We start from the raw sequence: 16,295 nt of genomic DNA, 5'->3' as shown, positions 1-16,295 counted from the left end.
CTTTCCGGTTAATGCAGGTAGTTAGCCGGTCGGCGTTGTGGATAGCCGCGGCTTCCAGCCATCTAAGCTGCTGTTGGTGGGGCGTGTTGACAATAATGGTAGCCTTCTCGAAGTGCACCTCGACTTCGGGGTCGGATGCATAAGTGGCTAGGGCTGTGGTCAGCCTGCCGTGCCGGATATCCGCTTGGTGTTCACGTAGGCGGGTGCTTAAAGAGCGTTTGGTTGAACCGATGTACAGTAGCCCTGCGTTTTGTCTATTGTCATGGAGCGGGATAGAGTAGATACCGGGGAGTCTGGTGCGATCGGGAGGGTCTTTGTCGTTTCTTAGGATGCGGAAAATCGTGGGGCATCTTCTGTATGCCAGTCGAATCCTGTGCTCTTTGGCTATTCTTCTATGTATAGTCTTGAGGTGCGGGTTGTATGTGATGGGGATCCGTGTCGGGTTATCTCGTTGCGGGTCAGGCGGCGGTCGCTGCGGTTAGGGTGCGTTTCCGGTGCTGGTACTGTTCAATTAAGCGGTGCGTTATGTTCGGGAAGCCGTGTACAGTTGCTATTTTTTTGATGCGGTCTAATTCATTCGTCAGGGCTTGCTTGGTGGATGAGTGTGAGAACGCCCTCTCCACGAGAGCTCTAAATGCGGCTGCCTTGTATGCGAACGGGTCACAGGAACCAGCTAGTATGTACGTGGGGGTGGACGAGGGCTTGTGGTATACGGCTGTTTGGATGGTGGGTCCTACTATCTTTATTCCGATGTCGAGGAAATGTACTTCCTCTGCGCTAGCTTGTTCCAGCTTGACCGTCAGGCCGAAGGGGTTGTCGTTAACGGTTCTGACGAAGGATGCTATGTCGGGTATCTCCTTCCATAAGATGATGTCATCAACATATCGTTTATACACGAGGATGCTAGGAAGGAAAAACGAGAGGGCCTTGGTCTCCAGCCGCCTGACGACCATTTCGCAGAGGTCGCCCGAGAGCGGCCGATCCCAGGGAATTCTTTCAGTTGACCTGAAGAAGAGCGATTGGAACGCTCGAAAACGTTTGTCAGGATATTTTAACATATACTACAGAGCACCGGTCACAGGTTCCGTAGTGTGAAGTCAAAGGTACTCCACAAATTTCCAAAGTATTATTGTCATGTTCTGCTTATTTGGTACACAAATTCTGATCATCTAATGTCTTTTTAATCGCCCAATTTTCTTTCAGCAAATCATCATTCACAATTGACAACTCAGATTTATTAGATTACACTTTCAATTTTTTAAGTTTTCTATATTTTTTTAGTTCATGAATATCTTCTGTAAGCAAACCAATCTCAACAATTATTTTTTTCTAAGTTAAATAATTTCAACAGCACTCAAATACTGTACCATAGAAGCATCAGATAAAGTTGAGTCAGATGACAAAGAAACATCTGAATACTGTACTGGATTCAGATTTGCTTCCATTGCATAAGAATTATTTGCCAATAAAACATTACTTAAAGTTTCTATCAAAGTCTGTTCTGAAAGATGTGTTTCTTTACACTTTGAACATTTCCATAGATCTTTATTGTTCTTGTTTAATTTTTGGAATTTTCCCTTGTGAAATTTGCACAATTAAAGTAAAAATATAAGGCACACCTTAAATAAATTAAGCTTTAGTCTCCTTATTAAAGACTCACCATATTTTTCTGCCACTATGTGTCAGTTGCAGTTTCTTTTTTTTTTTTTTTTTTAAAGAAATTAAATATTTATTAAATAGTAACTTCATTTAACATGTTCTGTTTTTGAAGTTGAAGAATTCCAATCTTTAAACTTTATACTCTCAATACAGAAAAATTGATCAATATGAAAGTGGATTATGATTTATTAATTTTATTATAATGCAACAGATTTAATAATCTAATGTACTAGATTTAAGTGCAAATTTAGAACAAATTTATTGGTATAATAGAGTGAATTTAGCTCTGTTTTCTCCAAGCTGACTTTAGATAGTTGATTGACCAACTAAATATTTCCTGCAACCAGTTAAAAATTATTTGATTTGATTTGGTTTTAAAAATAACTGGGCTATGGATTAATGTGCCATTGAGTGTTGTTGTCTGAGTATTGTTTTGTTAATAACTGACATTTATAAGGAAATTTGCAGTAACAGCCAGTTAACACTGTACATTAACCATTTTAAAAGTTTTTCATGAGAAAACACTGGATCTGTTTTACTGATAGGACCACAAACAATAATGCCAATAATATCAATAATTTTTAGATAATAAAACTTTTTCTCTTTCTAAACAAAAAAATGTATATTTTAAATAATTTTATTATATTTTAAAAAACAGGCTACTATGTCTAAAAATAGTTGCAGTTATATTCTTATATCAAATACACTGGACAACAAAAAAAAAATGTTTTTGAATATTTCCTTTATTTCATGAGTGAAATTTTACTAATTTTGGGGTGAGAAAATTGAATATGACAAAGAAAAATTTTTATTAGCTCTAGTTTCTGTGGTATACAATAGGTGATTTTAACAGCATAAGAGAAAACAATACATTTTAATTACATATGCTAACAACACTGAAAGTGCTTTTGAATTTTTTTAAAATTACAGTAACATTCTAAGAGTTCTAAATTAATAGAATACCTGGCAGATGGTTTGGTGTGAAGAGAATCATGTGGTGACTTCATGAGATCATTTTCTTTTGTCTTGCCTCTTGTAAGTGAGTTATGCTGCATCCCTTCACACAGACCAGCAGTAATCTGCAAGAATTGCTTCATTCCAATGGCCCTGATATCTTTGTTCCAATACAGAAATATCTTGGTGGAATCTTTCTCCATGTTCATCACTGACAGCTCCACAGCTAGGAGGGAAAAAGTCTAGGTGGGAATGGAGAAAATTTATTTTGAGGGACATGTTGCATCCGAGTTGATGATATTTTTCGCGAAGTATTGTCACCAACTGAGTGTAGTTATCATCTCTTTTGTTGCCTAAGAATCCACAAATAACTCCCTTTAAGGCTTCCCAAGCTTTCTTTTCTTTTCCCTCCAAAACTTGGTCAAACGTGGGATCCTTTACAAGTTTTTGAATTTGTGGCCCAACAAAAATACCTTCCTTAACCTTTGCATCACTCAATCTAGGAAATTTGTCTCTCGAGTACTTAAATGCCTGTCCTTTCTAGTTTAATCTTTTGACAAAACTTTTCATTAAACCCAGCTTGATATGAAGGGGTGGAAGAAGGACATCTTTTGGGTCCATGAGAGGCTTGGCAATGATATTTTTCTCGGTAGAGTCAAGATTTCTTCCAGGCCAGTCCGCTTGAATGTAATGTGATTTCATATCCCTACTGTCCCACATACATAAAAAGCAACAATATTTAGTGTATCCCAGTGGCATTCCCAAGAGTACAGCAATGACATTTAGATCGCCACATATTTTCTGCTTGTGCTCAGCATAATTGATTGAGTCAAGGAGGGCTGTCATGTTTGCATAAATATATATTCTATAATAGAGTGTAGTTTTATTATATGCTGATCTGAGGAGTTTTATAGGAAAAACGCCAACGAAAATTTGAAATATTTGAAGATGCAATATTTTGTAATGAAACATTTTTTTTTTACAAATTTTACTATAAAACCTTTCTCATTTCTTATATTTTGTATTATTTAGATTATGTCAATCATTTTAAATTATAATTTAAAATGAATAAAAGTTTTAAATCTTTTGTGGACCATATTTTAGCTCTTGCAGACCACTGGTAGAGGATTTGATCCCGGGATCTCGAAAATCGGGATCCCGACAACTTTTCAGTCCCAAAATTTTCGGGATTGACATCATTTTAAAAAAAGTTGCAAAATAAACTGCATGAAGCAAAACGTTCAGTGCCAGTGCTTTTAACAGAATTGCTTACCTATCATTTTAATATAAAATACAAGAAATTTTCTTCCAAGCAAGCAGCAGAAAGTAACCTAGTGGGCTTGCGATGCTTGCTTGGAATAAAACTTCTTGTATTTTCAACTAAAATGATAGGCAAGCAGTTCTCACTGGGTTACTTGGTAATATACTTCATTTTTGTACTTTTGAATTTTCGCGGGCGCCAATCGATTTTCTGGCGCAGTCGAGAGCACTACTCAGTGCGTTTTACCTGTCAATGTGTCAGCCATCTTGTTTTGCCAGTGTGGTTAATATAGACCCGATGCCTCTCGCTTAGGGGGGTCGACCTTAGGTGAAAAGGTTACGACCCTCGCCTTGCCCGCGATCTGTCAGGATGATGCGAGAAAGTCTTTTTACGTTTCGGGGTAGTGGTTTGCTGGACGCTGAGAGACTCACACAGAGACCGAATTTACAAAATTAACGCGTTTATTTTTAGAAAGACATGCTTACAATGATCGAAACAATCGGGATTGTAGCCTTTACTCCTACAATCCCGATCCGTGTCGACCGGACTGTTTTCTTCCATCCTCCCCGTGTCCTCGAAGCTTATAAGTATTTACTAACGATTCCTCCAACTTCCATCAAACCTAAACGCGTTTTCTCAGCAGCTGCATATATGTGCAACAAATTGAGAAGCAGACTTGGTGATGAGACACTGGATGCGTTGTTATTTCTCAGATCATATTTTCGCAATTCAAATTAGAATGTTCCTATTAGATTAGTTTTCTTTATATTTAAGAAAAATGTGACTGATTAATATTATTTTTAAATACTTTTTGCTAAGAAACTTACTTTACTACCTACTTACTAGGTTGTTATATGAAAGTAGTCTATTTAGTCGATGTTAAGAGAGATTTTTGTTAATTTTCAACGTTTATTTGCATAGTTTGTTACATAAAGGTTTTTTCAATTTATGTGAGTTTAAAGAGATCTCAGTGATGCTTAAAAAAGAATAAATTTAACATGAAGACAGTGATTTTAAGTCTGGTTAGTCTGACTGTAAGTCTGATTAATTAGAGTGATTAAATTAACTAGGTGTATACCGTAAAATACATTGATTTTTGTCTAAATTTTGATTTTTGATTTCTGTAAGATTTTCTTATTTTTTATTAACCCTCAATACCGAAATAATCCCGGGATCCCAGGATTGAATAAGTATAATCCCGAAATCCCGGGATTAGAAATAAGGACCGGGATCGAATCCCCTAACCACTGGTTGTCCATGGACCATTGGATGGGAATCGCTGCTCCAAAGCAAGAGCTTATTGGTCATTTTTATAGTGATTTTTGAATTCAGCAGATGAAAATACATACAAATATGCTAATTTTGAGCCCGAAACAAAATCATTGTTGTCCAGTGATATTAGCAACAATTTTTTCACCTTATATTAAATACAGATACAAACTAAAAATCTGGAAACTTCTCCATCTTTTTCTGCACATACATATGAGGGAAAAAACTGAATATGAAGATTTTCTATTGCACAAGAGTTGCTTATTTGGTTTCAAATCTTTTTTTAAAAACTGTTTACCTTCTAGAAATGGAAGGTTTAAAAGATGAATGTAGAAAAACTGTTAGGAATTTTTAAAGTAGAAATATGACAAGGGGTAAATTTTTCACTGTGAAACATTTCAAATGTATGCAAAGAGAAGAAACTATTATCTAGAACTGAAGGAAGTAGGAGAAGAAAGATTAAAATTACTGAAGTGAAACATAAGCACCTAACTATGTAACTGTTTAGGCCACATTTCAGGCTTCATTTGAGCCTTATTTTAGTCCTGAAAACAATCTGGTTTTTGTTATGGATAATGAGTCGTATTTTAAATTGAATAGTTCTGAATCTGTGTCTGGGAAAGCAAGTTTTTACTGTGAAAAAGTTTTAGAAAGGACATTATGTCAAAAATAAAGTTCAATGTAAAGCAAAGTTTCCAAAGAAAGTTTTGATGTAGGTAGCCATAAATTTTTGTGGATGGTCTCAGATCTTTGTCCCATCTAAATTTTGCATTAACATGAAAGTGCAGTAAGACCTGTTTAACGCTGCCTTGATTAATGCTGATTCGATATAACGCAGTCAAACATCCTTACATCACTTAATACTTTTAAAGCTATACAGCAACCAAAGCCGGAATAAAGCCGAATATTATAGTCCGATAATATTCAGCTTTGGTTGATGTATAGCTATAACCAGTCTACTTGAAGCCGCAAAAAAAAAAAAACTCAAAATTTATGCTGATTCAAATTATTGTGACAATTCATTGATTCGTATTTAATACGATTATTCCCAAACATGAACCAATCAGCAAAAGGTGGCAATTTATCATAGTGCTGTACTTTCCTTAAAACTATGTCTATTTGGTATAATTTTGGAAAAATTGTACCAAATAGACATAGACCGACATACCGAAATAGACATATATTTTTGGAAAAAAATACATCATCATGGATGCCATAGAAAATATTGACTTTGCTTGGCAAGAATTAACTGATAACTGCATGAACAGTATGTTGAAGAAGTTAAAGGTGGATGATAGACTCTTCTCAATGAGAAGAGTCTATCATTGACCAAATTGTCAACCTACTCCATACAGCAAGACTAGGAGATGTAGATGAGCAGGACATTGAGGAGTTACTACAGGTTTCTGGTGAGAATCTTACCACCAATAAACCTCAAAACTGGCAGAACAAGAAATTCATGTAGAACTAGAAAATAGTGATTCTGAAAATGAAGAACCCAAAAAACTTGCTACAGATTTCCTTAGTAAAAGTTTGGTAATGATAACCGAAATTGTTGATCAAACTGTAGTGAATGATCCAGTTTTTGAAAGGAGTGCAAAAGCAAGACAAAGCATTTTGGATGCAATCTCCTGCTACTGATATTTGCTTAATGAAAGAAAAAGAAACAAATGAAACTGGACGACTTCATCGCAAAAAATCACATATTTCAGAAGAGCCAGGACCTTCATTACAAAAATTAACTTTATATTTCTGTGTGCATATGTGTATGTGTTTTATAACATATATTATTATGCAAATTAATATAAAAATAACTTAAAATTAAAATAAAATCTGTTTATTTTTGGATGTGTGTTTCCCTTTCCCTATTTATTCTATGTTAAAATGACTTCATTTAATGCTGTTTTGTTTAGAGCTCTGTCGTCTAGGAACGTAATGTATCCTCCCCGCATTAAGTAGGGTCTTACTGTATATACTGTATATAGTATAGTATGCATCAAGAAGAGAGTGTGCTTCTTCAAGAATTAAAATAATCTGAATGGAGGTTACATGTTTTGGTCAGACAGAGTAATGTCTAACTACACACAAGACAATTGTTGCCTTTGACCAATAAGGGATAAGGTACCGGTACATTCCCCCATAAAAACAATATGTCTAATATATACCCCAACTGAAAAATAATTGATTTTTGAATCAGTTAAAGTAGAACGTGTATGACAGAAGTTGAGAAGCTAATTCCATTGCAGAATTTTGCAAAAGAATTCACAATAAGCTGTGCCAATTTACAACAGAGGTTTTCTAGAACATTTGAAATATACAAAAACAAAAGTTTGAAAAACAGTAGACCATGGAAAAGATTTTGATTTTGTTAAATTGACCAACTGCTCAAATAATGTCTTTATTTTATTTTGCATGCATTATTCATTTTGTAATTTCACTTATGCAAATTTTACTATGCAAATGATTACTATCTTATCATGCAAATAAAGCTCTAGTTGGTGAATACAGTAGAACCTCGAAAACTCGTCCCTCGATAACTTAGCACTCCGGATAACTGGTCCACACCTTGGCAGGGCGAAAAAATCCTTAGTTAATTAATTTTCATTATAGACAGCTTTATAAAAGTATAAAAGCTCTCATAAAGTATTTTTCTGAGGTCTGTCTTATCAGGTAAATTACTGTACACAGTGTATTCATTAATTTTCATTTTCATGTAGTGGCTCTATGCCTTCATAAAGGATGTACTTTTCCTTTCTTTAAGGGTATTTGGGCAGTTTATTCTCTGTTATATTCTGTACAAGTAAATACTGTACAAGTACAGTACAGTATTTTCTGAGGAAATACTCGTACTTATTTTTTTTAACCCCGTTCCCGATAACTCGGCATTTTCACAAACTCGGCCACCCTTCGGTTCACATTAGGTCGAGTTTTCGAGGTTCTACTGTACTAAAATAGCAGTCAAGATCTAATGCAACTCATTTCTAAAACTCAAAATAACAAACAAAATTGGGAAATAATGTAAATAACCAAATATAACCATAAATCAAAACTTCTTTCCTGCTGTCTCACATAAATACCTTTCTTCTTTCTCTTGCAAATACAAGATTTGCAATTTTGACAAAGCAGATATATAGAAATAATATTTGTCATTTTGAATCATATAAAACTTGATGTATGGAAGAATTCCTGGAATGTATTTAATGTATATATTGAAAACAGACTGTATATATTATAAACTTTAAATAACAATTCTGTTTAATGAAATTTTTAGATAGTTTGTGAATAAAAAGTCAATTTTCATTAAAATCATTTAAATTTTATTTTGTTTACTATTTTTAAAAATAGAATTTAAAGATGGATATAAGAATAAAACTAAGTTAACAGAAATAATTCATTATAGTTATGTTGCTGTTAATAAATTAATTTTAAACAATTTTTCTTAATTTCAACAGTTTCAATTTTGAATTAAATATTAATTTAATATCAAGCTTTAATATTAAATGCAATTAAAAAATAAAATTTATTTATTTTAAATTTTCTAGGAAAAAATTATGGGCTTCAAATTATTTAGTAATTACGTAACAGAATTGTACAGACTAATCTATATAACACAATAATAATTTTAAGAAGTAGATACTTGACAATAAGAAAATTAGAAATATATAAAATTAATAAAACTTACATCTTCTGTCACCATTATTTGTTCCAAAAGGTTTGAAGATTCAACATAATTTCTTTCATAATCCAAGGAAGGTTCTTCAACATTCATATATTCATTTTGTTGCAATGCTGAAGGTTGAAGTGAGGAATGTGCATCCCTTGAACCATCATCATTCATTTCACAGGACTGATAATCTGACTGACTAGGCATTGTAAGCTGTTTATGAGAATCATTTGTCGATTCAGGCAATATCTCCTCAATTATTTCAGGAGAATCTGGTTCTTTAAGTTTTGATGGTATTTCTTCATTATCACTGGAATTGGAGTCACTTGAGGATCTTCTTTTTAGTTTACTTCTTTTCTTTTTACTTAATGGCACACTTTGACAAGATTTTTCTGTAGGAGACAAAATAGACTGTGAAACATTTATTAATGGCTGTTTTGTGCAATCTTTCTTTGATCTCCTAGATCCACTGTTTCTACTTTCATCTGCAACCTCCACCAATCCTTTAATATTAAGCACTTCTGCTGTTTTAAGAAGTCCAGATAGTTGATCATGAGAAATACTGATTTCTCCTTTATATATAAAATCCACAACAGCTTTTAGCTCTGTATATTTTACATCTTTTAAGATAACAATTGGATGTTTACATGGATTTTCTAAAAACAAATTCCTGAAAAATGGACTACACGCTGAAAGGATAATTTTATGAGCTTTTAGACTCAAACCTTCACAAGCTAACGTCACATCCACAAAAGCTTCATTTGAAAGCAATTGGTCAAGAACAGTTATCATATTTGATTGATGACTATTCCATTTGAGATAAAATTGTTGTGTTCCCATGTTTTTAATATGTATAAATATAAATGCACTAAATAAATAATTCCTGTAAAAAAACACACACATTAAATATGAATGATAATATAATAAACAAATGAAAGCAATAGACTAAACTTTTTCCAGATTAGAAGAAATTATATTTTAGATTATTGAATTAATTAAATAGAAAAATAAATGATTTAAAAATAAAAACTTAAATATAGCATTTATTTTAGGAATCAAACTGCATTAGGTTTTAAGATTAAATAAATCTGCTTCATTTACATAATTAGTTCAAAAGAAGCATTCAATGAAAATGAACAAATATTTATTGTGACATGGTCACAATGCCAGGCTGCAATTTTTTATCATATTTTTTAATTTAAAATATATGTTCTCCACCTCAAATTAGTACTGTAGTGTCTTGTCCCTGCACATCATACTTTTCCACATGGAGTTGTACTAGCAATTGGAATTGGAGTTAGCAATGGAGTTGTGCAAGTCATCTATCTAACTCCTTTTGAGGAAAAATTTTTAAATTGAAATAATGTGTCTTCCAGTTTGCATCAGAAGTTTGTATATAGTTAATCGGGGCCTCCTGCCCCTAAGCTTTCCATATATGGTTTCAGTTCTCGAGATTAAGGAAAGATGGACAGACAAACGACAGTGGAAATTTATAGGTCTACAATTTTTTCAAATTGTAGCCCAATCATAAGATTTTGTGTATTGTTAAAAGAAAAATAGATTTTGCTTGTTGTTTTGCGTATATACAATTCTCATATAAGGTTTTTATATAAATAATTCTAATCTGTTAGAAAAAAATTTATTAGAAGTGTTTTTGGCTATAGTTTAGCCAGCATCAACATTTCTAACAAAATTCCAATTTTACTTTCCTTAAACAGTGTGTTTCCTTACACTTACAACATTTATAAATAATAAGAAACTCTGTTTAATGAAGTTATCAAATTTAACCATTTTTATATGCTCCAATGAAATTGATTAATAATCAAGTTTCAATTTCAACATTCAAATAGAGCAATAATAAATATATCGCTATAGATTATTCGATCTAATTGGCTTCTACAGTTTTTAAAATTAGACATATAAACACGTTACTAATACCTGAAATATATAAAAAACAAATAAATCTATTTCTATTTTTGCAACATGTGAGTTTTATTAACTTAAATCCATGTAAAATAAAATAGATTCCTGTTATTTTTTCGATCAAAGAATAACACGCGTAGCATAATAATGAATGATTTTGAATAAAAACAGAAACGTAACTCACTTTCTCTAAAAGTTTGTCAATTGCAACAATTTGACTGAGTCACATGTTACTAAAAATCTTTCTTATAATAAAATTGAAAAAGGATGCGGTTTAAATATTGTTACTGATTACCTGAAAAGTCTTTTTGCATGAATCGATATTGGAATTGATTTTAATTGAAATAAAAATTCAAGTGACGAAAGTAAACAAGTCGACTGCAGCGAATTAAGAAGAAAAAAATAGCCAAAAATAGCGTATTTTAATCATTTAAAATATCATTACTATTATTTATAATATTTTAAAAGATCTATAAAAATTATAAAACTGATATTTTAAATTCTGTGTGAAACATTAATCACTTATTAAATTTAACTTCTATATTTATACGAAAAACAAAAAGTTTCAGTAACTAAGTTAAATGATAAATTTCACATAAGATAAGATTAATTATAATGAGAATTTTGGATATTATTTTTAAAAACGTTTCGCATACTTTTTAATGTTATTTCAATTCAAAACTTTTCCTGAAAGGAGTTAATAGAAGACCGGCACGACTCTACTGTTAAAAGAAAAGTATGATGTACAGGGGCAAACCACTAGTAATTAAGATGGAGAGCGTATATTCTAAATTAAATAAATTTAAAATATAATTAAAAACTGCAGCCCGGCATTGTGACGATGTCACAATAAATAATTAATCGCTCGTTAATTAATTACTTTACTTTTTACTCTTTCCGCCCTGTTGGCACTAGGAGGATCTTTAGTTTTAATCATCACCATCAATAGCGAGGTTGAGGCCGAAGTTTTAAACGCGAAAACGTATACGTCGGACGTTCGGCGCCGCTTTCCTGTAAGCCTAGAAGTTTGACAATGGTGTTTGGATAGTCAGTGGAATCATGCTCGACATTCCAAACACCATTGTCAAACTTCTAGTTTTACAGGAAAGCGGCAGCGCGGAACGTCCGAAGTACACGTTTTTGCGTTTAAAACTTCGGCCTCAACCTCGCTAATGTCCACAATGAGAGCAACTGGCTCATTATGGGCCAGGGTTCGGCAGGCCTATTATGGGTTCAGCCAGGCCCATAATGGGCCTGCTATAAGATGCCCTCTTAGTGCCCACAGGACGGAAAGAGTAAAAAAAAAATTATTAGTTATCTGTGTCCGGGTTTATGCCTGATTAACGGGCTGACCACATGGAGTTTTTTGGATTTTTTTCACATACGTAATACCAAAAATAGGGGCAGTTTTTCTCATAAAATCCTCCTTTGAAGATCGACCTTGTGTTTATTTATCCTATCAAATCAAATATGCAGTGCTTCGGTTTAACTTCGATCCAGGCTTTTTAAGCTGTCGTTGATAATACAGAAAGAGTTGTTTTTCATCATCTGTCACTTATACAGACTGATCGCGTATAATACCTACAAGCGTCTTTCAACAGCCAGTCCGCGAAAAATATTTGATCTTACTGATTCCGGCGAAGAGTTACGGGTGAAATTTAATAATCTAATGTAGAGTAAAATAATCTATATAATATATATAAACGTTCTAAAAAAGCAAACTTTACAGTAAAATGGTGGATAATTTTATAGTGGATTGTAATTAAATACAATCCACTGTAAAATTATCCACCATTTTACAGGTCCGCGGCGAGAAAAAAGGTTGAAAAACACTGCCCTACAGGATCAAATTTGCTCGTAATAGACAAAATTGCGACTGGACATAAATCCTTAATATTCTAACATGTCACGCCGATAAATCAGTTAATCTGTATGATTTACTAATATTCATTAATTTAGACTAATAGTTTCTTCCAAGAATATGTAGATAGTTCGTTGAAGATATTTTTTGAAACAAAAAGACTGTTTCACAAACTTGAATCTACTTCCACTTTGAATTATCTACAGTCAACTGTAGACATGGCTTACGATAACTACTGGACCTATAGTACCTAATGCTCTCTTCAACTGTTCGGTTCACTTAACGAAATTTCTAGCTAGATGGCATTAACAACAAGACAAGATTGCAATTTGTGTTGTTGTTTAGGTGGAAAATAAGACTAAAAACACTAAATTTAGATTGAAAACAATTATTTACGTTTATACTGGATACGGTACTGAACAGTGTTGGCTAGAAAGCAAAACGGTACCCTCGCGTTTTTTTATGCAGCGCTCGAGAAGCGCTTTACAGCGAACACACTGAAACTGGTTTCTAATTGGCCAATACTGCTTGTGACGTCATTTCGCTACACTCTCGCTGCATAAAAAAACGCGGGGTACTGTTCAGTACCGTTTTGCTTTCTAGCCAAAAATGATCTCAAATAGCATAATATTCAAATCATCTGTTAACCATATTCTTACTCACCAAATCTGCAATTTAACAAGATAATTACATTTCTACACCATCTGTATTGAATGATTATAAATGGGAAAGGTTGTAACATGTTCAGGTCTGTCGAGAGCTTGTATGGGGTACGGGATAAAGCGAACTCCTTTTGTCTCTTTTTTGAATAAATGAAATACGTAGAACGTTTCTTTATAAATATAGTTTTAAGTATTTTGCTTTTCGTTAGTAGAAACTACATTAATTTTCACGGATGAGAACTACAGGCTTCTACATTTTCTCCAGGTCCGTAAAAAAATCCCCACCTTCCCCGCTCAATGGCCATGAACCTGTTACAACCTACCCCAAACTACGCTCGCTACTCGCTACTCGCTACTCTTCTACCGCATGGTAAGAATTCAATTGCTGAAAATTTGATCCCTATATTTTTCAATAATCTTCAAAAGTCACTCTTTTAAGCTGCGACACTTACGCAGATTACACTAAAAAAAGTTTAAAATGGCTTACCAAATTACTTTTAGCATGGGCGAATCCTGACCAAAATTTTTGAGCATGCTGAAAATTATAAGAATCATAGGCCTATCTCTAGCACTAAACAATAGGCAGAAACGGCATTTGGTGTGAATAAAAAAGTATGGATTATTATAAAGCCCATTATATCTACACATGAAATATATTATAATGAAAAAGTATTAAAAATTTATGATGATAATTCAATTTTTGTGGCCCTGACACTGGGGGCCCAGGACTTAAGCCCTATTAGTTCCTACATAGATCCGCCTCTGTACACAATACATGTATGCTGACTGGGTACCGCAAGCTTTCTATACAATCTGGCCGTGTTAAATGCTTCGAATGACGTCACGTGCGCTCACTTGTTTGCTTGGGCAAATCTCCACACGAGCAAGCGATCCAGTTCCCGCAACATCGCACTGACTTAAAACGGCTAGCCGCTAGCTGCCAACGTAAAAGAAACACAAATGATAAAAGAGTTTACACGTTAGAATAAATTATTATTGGCATATTTGTTCTCATACTGTATAAAAAGTATATTGACAGTCAAAACTTTCTCTCACGGCCGTGCCGTGCTATGATGCAGAGATGCGGCCGCATCAGGCGGCACCGTGAGAGGGCGGCATAAAAAACATTTAAGGGGTAGAATTTCAAAGACTTGCATCATACTTAGAAAATCTACCGCACGGCCCTGGTAAGATATACCAAATAATAACAATTATAGCCTATATAAGACTAATAATTTATATAAGGGGCGGCAAAAAACATATAAGAGGCGGCATTTCGAAGACTTGCATCATACTTAGAAAATCTACCGCACGGCCCTGCTTTCTCTTAAGCATGTGGCGCACGCTAAGCAAGCCCAGAGAATTCGTCCGACTTTTAGGCTATTACTTACCTATATTAAAAATTACAATGTGAAGTTAACCATAATGCATTTATTTATGACAAAAGGAAGATATATGCATATGTTAGTGGCACCAGTATGTAAAATTACATTACTAACGACTAAAACGAGCATTTATTTATTATGACATCGTCACAATGCCGAATTGCAATTTGTAATCATATTTTTAATTTATTTCATTTAAAATATATTCTCTCCACCTCAAATTAGTAGTGGCTTGTCCCTATACATCATAATTTTCCTGGCTGAGTCGTGTTGGTCATTTATTAACTGCTTTCAGAAAAATTTTTGAATTGAAATAACGTTATTTCCAGTTTAAATTAAAAATTTATATATAGTTAATCGGGATCTCCTGTCCCTCAGGTTTCCATATCTTGTCTCAGATTTCATCTATCTAACTCCGTTCTCGAGATTAAGGAAAGACAACGGATGGATGACAGTAGGAATTTATAGGTCTACAATTTTTTCAATTGCAGCACAATGAAAGGTATTGCTGGTTTTACAGCCCAAGTATCTTCTATTCAAATAACTTTACCCGTGGAATTTTCCTAACTAACTCGGATTCCCAGAACGGCTGAGTTTTATAACTGCTTCAGATATATTATCTCATAATGCTATGTTGTGTTGACACATCGTTCATTTGGATTTTTCCTTACCACTTTATTCATTTTCTTTTAATGTGTATATTTATGATGAGAGATAATAGTATTTGAAGTGAGATAAAGTAGACAAGGATGTCATCCCCCCTTTTTAACATTTTGAAACAATTCCGTTACTTAAGCAGCAATACCAGTGATCGGACGTTATTATTATTTTTTTTTTTATTTAGTTAGATATTATATTTTTTGTCAATTTGAAAGAACATTTTCTATAAAATCAAAGATAAATTGTTTCTTGTAACTATATAGGATAATGCAGATTACTAATCTTGTCCGTATTTGCATACAGGTCACAAACTACTCATAATAATGAAAGCATCTGGAAAATCTTTTAAAAATTTGCAATGCACATGAATTTTTTAATGCTAAAAATCTTGCAATATTAAGTAAGCACTGCGTTGCACGTTTACATATGCATGTGCAGCAGCTACGGAGTGGAAAACTATCATTTCTTCTTCTTCTTCTGATTTGTTTTAATATCATCTCAACCACTGATTATAACTTTATTTTTATCTCTAGCTATTGATGATTTTGAATTCTTAAATGCAATTCTTAAGCAAGTCTAGCTAGCAAATTCCTGATTTTCCCCTTGTGTATTGTGTAAAAATTATCAACAAATAAGTATTGTATCTTCAGGTTACTTTGACTTTTACAAATTATTATGCCAATAACTCATTTGACAATTTTTTACCTCATCATACCTAAAAGTTTAAATGAAAACAAATTTAAATTTATTATGTTATTATACTTACTTCTACAATATAAGAAATTGTTTGAGTTTCTAAAAAAATTAATTACTGCTATAAATATAATGGTAAAATTGAAATATAATATATAATTAATTAATATTCCATCTATTTATCAAACTGTCAAAAAAACAAGCAAAAAGTTAAGTTTTGGACTAATTACTTTTTATAGGAAACTCAAATTAAGATAGGTAGAAAAATTTGTTCTGCATATTTTTATTTAAACTGTAGAAAGGT

At 33.1% G+C, this 16,295-nt stretch overlaps 1 protein-coding gene across 1 annotated transcript in view; it reads right to left on the bottom strand.

Annotated features, from left to right (window-relative positions):
* The window catches only part of LOC111621659 (protein tramtrack, alpha isoform-like), a 39,347-nt gene that overhangs the window by 22,190 nt on the left and 862 nt on the right, over positions 1–16,295 (bottom strand). The window contains exon 2 of the mRNA XM_023363864.1: positions 8,826–9,690. Within this exon, the coding sequence (XP_023219632.1) occupies positions 8,826–9,647 (822 nt within the window). The 5' untranslated portion in view covers positions 9,648–9,690. The remainder of the gene's footprint in view (positions 1–8,825; positions 9,691–16,295) is intronic.

The sequence above is a fragment of the Centruroides sculpturatus genome, unplaced genomic scaffold, assembly GCF_000671375.1.
Source record: "Centruroides sculpturatus isolate CEXI.00-Female unplaced genomic scaffold, Cexi_2.0 scaffold254, whole genome shotgun sequence".
Taxonomy (NCBI): domain Eukaryota; kingdom Metazoa; phylum Arthropoda; class Arachnida; order Scorpiones; family Buthidae; genus Centruroides; species Centruroides sculpturatus.
Note: the sequence above shows the minus strand (reverse complement) of the source record. Positions and strands in the feature narration are given on the sequence as shown.